General features: G+C 46.9%; 2 protein-coding genes across 2 annotated transcripts; both read right to left on the bottom strand.

The window, feature by feature from the left end:
• Positions 1 to 276: 276 nt before the first annotated feature.
• On the bottom strand, positions 277 to 3,741 carry LOC120670721 (NAC domain-containing protein 43-like). The gene is made up of 3 exons (XM_039950864.1): positions 3,078 to 3,741; positions 2,601 to 2,926; positions 277 to 1,354 (listed from the first exon to the last, which is right to left on the bottom strand). The coding sequence occupies exons 1-3, from the start codon at positions 3,247 to 3,249 to the stop codon at positions 638 to 640; spliced, it is 1,215 nt and encodes a 404-aa protein (XP_039806798.1). The 5' UTR covers positions 3,250 to 3,741; the 3' UTR covers positions 277 to 637.
• A 3,223-nt stretch (positions 3,742 to 6,964) lies between these two features.
• Positions 6,965 to 8,329, bottom strand: LOC120670388. Its single transcript, XM_039950473.1, has 2 exons — positions 7,410 to 8,329; positions 6,965 to 7,307 (listed from the first exon to the last, which is right to left on the bottom strand). The coding sequence occupies exons 1-2, from the start codon at positions 8,327 to 8,329 to the stop codon at positions 7,184 to 7,186; spliced, it is 1,044 nt and encodes a 347-aa protein (XP_039806407.1). The 3' UTR covers positions 6,965 to 7,183.
• Positions 8,330 to 8,707: the final 378 nt, after the last annotated feature.

Genomic DNA, 8,707 nt, shown 5'->3' with positions numbered 1-8,707 from the left:
TTTGATAATCTACTACAGCAACCATTATCTAAACAATAAAAGTAGTTATTGGTAATGGAGAGAGAAAATATTTAGAGTATGAGGTATGAGTAATCTGTTGGAGATGCTCTTACCAGTTGCGCTCAGCTTGCTCCATCCAACTGATTGACACACTAAAAAACGTATTCTTCTTTTTGTGATTAAAAAAAGATGACGACCACACAGTTATAATTAACATAGTGCAACACGCCAACACACACGAGCTAGCAAAAGAAAGGAAATGATGTCACACCTCACTGCACTATAAAACCAAAAGCAGTTTAATTATAATAGTAGCAATTAAGCTATAGGTACATACGAATGATAGATAATAATACATGTGTTCTCCTAGCTCTACCACACTGTCCTTTTGTTGATGTCTTTTAGTTACGAGCTCACATCTCGAGCTCCATCACTTGGACACACGACATCATCAGCGACGGCTCTGTCTCCCTAGGGATTATTCACGTACGTGTACTGTGTACACACGTGCGTGCGAGCGTGCGATACGGCGGCCATGCACGGGAGCGCACGCACGAGCACACGCTTGTAGTAGATGGAGTTAGTGGTGGCGCGGCAATGCATGGACGCTGTGTTGTGTCTGGGCTGCTGATAGCAGCTACACGTTGTTCATCGTCAAGTCCGCGTGCAACGACGACGACACCGACCGTGCGAGGCTCCACAGGTCGCCGTCGCCGGCCACGGTCGCGTGCGCGGCGGAGGAGAAGGCCGCGGCGCCGGCGGTGCTGCTGGGATCGTCGAAGAAGGCGGCCATGGTCTTGGACGCGTCGGAGAGGCCGTTGAGCTCGTACGCGGCCAGCCGGTCCAGCGTGTCCCAGTCGGCGATCCCCGACGCGTCGGCGGGGCCGCCGTACTCGCCAGGGCTTGGGAGCAGGCCGCCGCCGGCGTGCTCGAGGGGCGGGAGCTTCATGAACCTCCCGTAGAGGCTGCTGCTGTGGCACGCCGCCGCCGCCGCAGTTGTTGCAGCCAGGTGGTGGTGGTGATCCAGCAGCGCGGGCTTGGTGTCCTGGTGGTGCTTGCTGCTGCTGCAGGGCCTGCTACCCATGTACTGGAGGATGTGGTCGAGCGCGTCGTCGCTGGCGGAGTGGTGGAGCATCTGCGGCTTATTAGCGTGGTCGCTGACCGTCACCGACGAGCAGTTGCTCGGGCTGCCCTCCATGGGCGCCGCCCCGTGGCCACCGCCTGTCGCCGAGGTGGTGGCGCCGCCGCCGCCGCCGCTCTGGCCGTGGGGCAGGAGGTTCTTCTTCTTGAACACCCGGCAGATCACCCACCCCTCCTGCTCCTGCGCCGCTTGGTCTCCCGCAGCGCCGCGGATCTGCACGTTCATTCATGATGAAACAACATGTATGAGTCCAATTATTTTCATGACGAAAAAAAAGTAAAAATAGAACAAGACAAATCAAGTGCTTACAAGTAGTATTAACAGCAGTGAATTGAATTGATGTCTAGCTGCTAGATTAATCTAGTATGTCTGCCATGAAGAAGGTGCATCTATTCATGCATGGTAAGTTTTCCTTCCTTGTAGTAGGTTAAAAAAGGTAAATTCTTCCGAAGCATCCAAAGCTGGTCGGTCAGTGCAGCTGAGCGAGCTGCTCCCACTGGTACCAGACCACCTAAGCAGCCTAGAATCACATGCAAGATTGCTGCCATGATCAGAGAGCCAGCTCAAAATAAAGCTGCCCCGGCCCTCACTCAGTTGACCTCCGGGAAAAAGGCTACGGGCCGGTGGAGCAGAGACAGACAGAGACTCGCTTGTCCTACGCCCGTGTCGACGCGTGCGCGATCGAGTGAGTCCACCACCACTCTCCCGTACATCCTCGATCGCCACTGGAGACGAGACGACCATGCATGCATGTGTACTATGTTCATGCCTACCTACTCCGATCCCAAGTCTCCTACACATGATTGGTACTCTCTGGTCTCTGGTAGCAGCAGCTTGTACTTGTCCGTTTGTTAGAGCAGCTGCAGCTAGCAGCAGGAGCAGCGGCTACAGCATTCCATTTCTGTGCCGTGTCCCGGGTTGGGGCCGTACGGCGGCCGTGTTTGGTTGGCTCGCCGGCCGGCGGTGTCTGATCTTGCTGGTGGCGAGGAGATTGTGTGCAGTGGCCGGGCCGACGACCACAAGAGGGAAGAGGCCCGCGGCCAACCACCCCCAGGCCGAGGCCAGCCTAGCTAGAGGTAGCTGCTGCCTGCTGCAGCGAGAGAGGCAAGCTAGCTAATCGAATGGCTGGGCGTTCCTTGAAGATCACTGAACCAACCTACCCACCCCACAGCCACAGCTAGCCTTGGTCTTGCTTTGGTGACAGCGAGGGGACGTACGAAAGCGCCACTCCCTCCCACTCGCGAAACGAAACCATGCCCCATTGCCAACAACCAATGAGCTAGCTGCTAGGTCATTGCTGATCGAGACAGAGAGAGACCCCCTCCCTCCGATCCTCTCGATCTCCTAATCAAATGATTCATTCGGTCACTGCACCCACGACGACGCGTACGTCGTCGTAGCTAGTCACATGAACAGTTGCATGCAGGTACGAGTAGTGTATGTGTGTATTTGTACGTACTGCGGCGGCGGCGTCGGGCGGCGGCGAGGGGTAGTAGGGGTCGCCGGCGGCGGCAGCGGCGGCGTGGGCGTCGTCGAGCTCGAGGCGGTACTCGTGCATGATCCAGTCGGACTTCTGGCCGTGCGGGGCGCGGCCCTTGTAGAAGACGAGCGTCTTGCGCATGCCGATGCGGCGGGCGGCGGTGTAGATGGCCTTGTCGCGGCCGGTGGCCTTCCAGAAGCCGGCCGCCGTGGCGCGGTTCGTGCGCGTCCCCGTCGGGTACTTCTTGTCCTTGTGGCTGAAGAAGTACCAGTCGTTCTGGGGGCCCGACCCGATGCGGCACTTCTCTGCAGCAGCACAATATTAATTAAATTATATTGCTAGCTGCTCATCAGCTGATCGATCACTAGCTGCTAGGAGGATCGGATGATCGAGGAAGAAGAAGAAGAATGCTCGCTGGCTCCAACTGATCGATCAGATCATGAGCACCGGCCGTACCTTGGATGTCCCATGGCTCGAGCTTGTTGAGGTCGACGTCGCGGATCACGTCGAGGTCGACGCGCTCCGAGGCCACCTTCTTCTTGAGGTAGTAGGTGAGCAGCTCCTCCTCCGTGGGGTGGAACCGGAACCCCGGCGGCACCACGGACTGCCCGTTCACCGAGATGCTCATGATCGATGATCACTGCTGCAAGCCAAGCCCTGCTGCTAGCACTACTGTACTTGCTAGCTGCAACGGCCAATGATATCTATCTAGCAGGAGCAATGAACACAAGTGTACTACTACTGTAGTCTATAATCAAGATGTATGATTCTTCAGACGTCGACCACTACCATTGACATTTCAGAACGATCGGATCGGAGAAGAAAGCAAGCAGCAGCAGCAGCAGCAGCAGCTAGGCATGCAAAGGGAATTGATCGAGGCCGGCCGGTGATGGGGTACAAGGAAGCAAGCTACAATGGAGGTGGTTATATATAGCTCCTGACACCGGCTAGTGGGATTAGTTTCGCCAAGCTAGGGAGGTGCCACCAACCATGAGAGAGAGGGCAACCAAAGCTGTGGACCCCCGTACTCCTCGGCCAGGGGGGAAGAAACGGAGGAGAGAGAGAGGGAGGCCGGGGCCTGGAGAGAGGGGAGAGGAGGGTCACCGCAACCGGCCCGGCCGGCAGCCGGGAGCGGGGAAAGGCGGGCGGCCGCCATCGGCAGCCGTGACGCGCGACCTTAAAAATCTCCGGGACAAGCACGGCCTGCCCGGCGTGCGTGCGGAACCGCCTTGCATTGGCGTCACGCCGGCCGGCTGGCCGGGGTAAAATCGGAGTGGCATGTCGGGCATGGCCAGCATAACCACCGCGGCAGCAACCACCGCTGCTGCGGCAGCAGCAACAACAACAATAACAGCAACGGCGCGCAACAGCAACGGAAAAGGATGGGTGATGCTGTGACTGAGCTCTTTTCTTTCCTTTTCTTCTCCTCTCCTCTCCTCTCTTCTCTTTTCTTTTCTTTTCTTTTCCAGATGCATGCATGGCCTGTGGTTCAGGATCGATGTTTCAACTTTCAAGCTTTATTTGATTTTTTTTAGTAGTGACGAGTGATGAATAATGAAATATTAAAACGGGTTTCGGTTGCACTTGTTGCTGTTGAAGAAGAAGCTATAAGGTTATAATAAAGATATTTAGCTAGTTTTGGTTGCACTTGATGGGCAAAAAGATTGCAAGTACTAGGCTAGTATCAGAGAGGCCAGTAAGCAAAGCCAATAAGCTTTTTGACTTGTTCAGGGAAACGATAAACAGCAAATGACCTTACGAGCATGTTTTTTAAGTTAATTTGTTGTTGTTGCAGTTCAGTTGTAGTGTTCAATAATACTTAATAATCTTTTTGTGCAAATTTATTTGTGTACCCTCTTCTTTCCCTGATGAGCGAAGAGAGCGCAAGGGAGATGGATGGGGACTGCAACCAGCAATCAATAAAGAGAAATAATTATCTTTGACAGTAATTGCCCACATTAGTCATCGCATGAGAACAACAGCTGCTGACTTTTACTTTCAATTATTACCTAGTTAATAAACACCAATTAATGGTAATGAAAGAACACAGATTATAGTATATCCTTGCACTTTCTCGCAAAACATATATATATATATATATATATATATATATATATATATATATATATATATATATATATATATATATATATATATATATATATATATATATATATATCCTTGCACTGACTTTCCATGCATAGTTTTTATTTGTTAAAAGTTCTTGGTGGTTTATTGCTTTGTGGAAAATGCGAATGAAGTACTACTTGCCATAATTGGAACACGTGTGCTAATTTCGGCTTCAATTAGCTAGACAGTCTAGCTGTTTAATGATGGATTGAATCCTCATGGCCATGCTTCAATGCTCAACTATTATGCACGTCAAGATACGTAATATATATCTCAAAACTAACACCACCAATCTATATATGAAAAGATGGGTTGAGTTTTTTTTTTTGACAAATTGGTCTGGCTGCCCGTATGTGCATTTATATTTCTTGGATATGAACTGTATTTTGATTGGTCTTCTTAAATAGTATGCCTGTTATTGACAGTGTCTTGTGCTTTATGGCATTGTTACTAATACGCGGACCTGGTAACTATGCCTGCTGAGTGTTATGGGGATGAAACTTCTCTCATCAAACAACTCCCTTCTCTCCCCTTGCAATGACAAGTTAGCAATTCTGTTGATGTGGCCTAAAAATTAATACCCATGAAATTCTCATTGAGGCTGGTCTCATGTCATTCTTAGTGGAGGTTTTATAGGGTTTCAATCTCATTAAATCTGCTGCCAAGTAGCCAAAAGTGATAACATGACAAGGAATTTATGAAGAGCATGAAGTATGGGTTTCATTAGTATGACTACGAAAACTATTGAAACTAGTGTTAGGGGATAGAGGGTTTCATTTTATCGAACTTCGTCCAATCCCGTACATCACAGTTAAATGCTACTAGCCTATCAACCCGGGCAACTGCATGAGCAAGTAATTTATAGTTATATGTCCCTAGTTAACCCTCCCTCTATTTTGAATTTTAATTTATTTTATCTTTGTCATAGAAAAATCATCTAATTTTGACTAAGCTTATGAAAAATATAGACCGAGACATATTTATTAGTCTATCTAGTGAACCCAGTTTAATATTGTAGATATTTATGGATTTTTTAACTTGATTAGAGAAGTTTAACTTAGAATAAAACTAAAATAACATATAGTTTGGAATGAAAGGTTTAGCGAATAGCATTTTTATTTATAGTTTATACACTATAATACATAGAATTTGAATATATTTTAACTCTTTTGCGAGTAAATATACTTTAACTTGTATACATCTCAGTCGTGACTAATGCACTGGTAAGCCCAACTCTATCTTAGTGCTAGTCATCTAGGTCAACACCATACCATGCTGCTCATCACAAAAGAATCAAATTTGTTTTTGGAAAGGACGACATCTCTCTTTGTGCATAAACAGATATACACTTATATCTGATTATAGACCCTAGGATAGACTCTAATTTAAATAAGGAAAATAGATTAAGAATGATAGTTATGGTAGATGTGACCGGTACTATTTTATCTAATTAAACTTTTTTGAAAGATCTAAATTAGGCTGGATAATTTTTCTGTAATAGCATATATGTTTAATTAAGATGTAGATAAAGGATCTAAATTGGGCTAGATCTATTTTTTCTATAATGCCATGTGGGTAATTAACTAAGGGATCGTTTGGTAGAGCTTCAAGGCCTCACCAGTGAAGCCAAAAAATTAGCTTCACTGGTTTCTAGTTCATTTTAGTATAGGCTTATAAAATGGCTTCACACTATAGTGTCTCGATTTGCATGAAACATGTGAAGCCGATGCCGAAATAAGCCCAGCCAAACAGACCCTATGATATAAGATAGGGTTAATTTGTTCTGGGCCATTACAATTTTCGGGTTTTCGAAGAACGCCATTACTATTCGTAATACTATCCCAGCACCATTATAATTCTGCGATTGTTTGAAAGATGCCATTATGTACGTTTGACAGCAACTCGGGGCCACTTGCATGCGTATTTTACTGTAGCATATTTTCGTAGGGACTCTTTTACCCTCCCCCGAAAGGATAAGCCAGCGCCGACCCGCTGACGGTCCATTCGCGTGCCCCCCTCCTCGTTCCCCTCTTGCAAATATCCATATTAACTGAACTTAACTGAAAGAAAATGACCTGATATCATAACAGGTTCATCCATTACAGGCTGTCCATGCAACATAGCATTATAGGTTCATCCATTACAGGATCATCCTGATATGTTATCTGACATGAACATAAGGGCACCCATAACATTACAGGCTGTCCATGCAACATAGCATAGCAGTGCTAAACATATGTAAACATCATGAGTTCATGACGACAAAAGATAGATCAGGTGCTAATTTAACAGTTCACATGCCCATATAAGTTGACTACTCGACGCCAAGCCAGCTGCTCAAGCCTAGATACGATTCTGAGTCATCTACTCGACGCCAAGCCAGCTGCTTAAGCTTCTGATCACTCTTGCTTGAGGTGCGCTGGCAGCCTTCTTCAGCTTCTTCTTCGTAGGAGTCTTCTTCGCAGCCTTTTTAGTCGATGTTGGCTGCTTATTCCCAGCTGGCTTCTTTTTTTCTGTTTTGGTGGCTGGCTAGGTCCTTCATCTTCTTCTCTAACCCTACAATAGTTGTGAATGTCAGGTCAATTTAAATTAAATTAAGGTAAATTTTGCCTTAATTAGTGCAAATGTTGTTTAGGATGTAGAGATCTTTTGGTTCACCTTATAAGTGAAGCAAATGTAGAGGCCTCATCAATACCATTGTCATCTTCTGTTGGTTCAGCCAACTTGCAGGTCTTCTGAAAGTGCCCAAAGCCTTTGCACCTTCTACATCTCACCTTCTTCCTGTTTGCCCTTTGTTCCATGCTCCCTCTAATCCTGACAACTCTTGGTCTCCCTGCTGCTCTTTTCTGCAGTGGTGGGAACAATTTGTATGGTAGTTCCACCTGCACCCAGTCAGCCCTATCAGGCATGGGTGGAACTCTGTCTGCATATGCTGCTCTGAACATGGCAACAGAGTAGTATTGATGCACAAATTCTTTGATTTCCAAGCCTCTGTTGGACAAGATCCAAGCAAGTGCATGCCTACATGGTTTTCCACTGATTTGCCATGCCCTGCAACTGCATTTTTTGTTTACAAGGTCGACAGTGTGCCTTTTAGGATTGTTCCAGTCATCTAGTAGGGTTACCTCGGCAAAATCATCATCACTTACTTTGATTTTCACTACTTTCAAGTTGTTGCTAATAAGGTTGAGCTCCTTGATAACACTTGGCAAAATATCTCCAGTCATTTCCCTTCCACATTTTCTCATAAGAAATCTCTTCTCCATCACCATCTCCCTAAGCCCATCAACCAACTCGTGTATCAGCAGCCCTTTCATACTTTTCACTTGACTGTTGAAGCTCTCTGATACATTGTTTGTCAGATAGTCACATTTGCTGTCCTCTGAGAACCCACACCTATACCAGATCCGATTGTGGTGATATTGCAAGTATTTAATTGCATCTGGAGCGAAGTCATATATCTTCTTCATGTGCCACTTGAACAGGCCCTCAGTGTAGCTCCTAGCTGCTGGATACAAATGAGTTGTGAAGACATCTCCACTGTAATGCTTCATGAAGTTGGAATATAGATGTCTCATGCACTCTCTGTACTCAGCCTCAGGAAACACAACACCAACTGCCTTTTCCAAGCCCTTACAAGCATCTGTGCAAATCACAAGTCCTTGACGGCTCCCAACAGCCCTTCTCAACTGTTGCATAAACCAGGTCCAATTGTCCTCATTTTCTTGGTCAAAAATTGCATACGCAATGTAATACAACCAGTTATGACCATCAACTCCTGTAGCTGATGCCAATTGTCCTGTGTATTTGCCATTTAAGGAGGAGGCATCCACACCAATGAATGGCCTACAGCCAGCTAGAAACCCATCCACACAAGGTTTGAGAGCTACAAATATCCTCTGAAATCTCATTTTCTTGCCAATTTTCTGCACTTCTATCTCTATAATGCTACCAGG

The sequence above is a fragment of the Panicum virgatum genome, chromosome 4N, assembly GCF_016808335.1.
Source record: "Panicum virgatum strain AP13 chromosome 4N, P.virgatum_v5, whole genome shotgun sequence".
Taxonomy (NCBI): Eukaryota; Viridiplantae; Streptophyta; class Magnoliopsida; order Poales; family Poaceae; genus Panicum; species Panicum virgatum.
The sequence above is the reverse complement of the archived record's forward strand: the minus strand, read 5'-3'. Positions and strand labels throughout refer to the sequence as shown.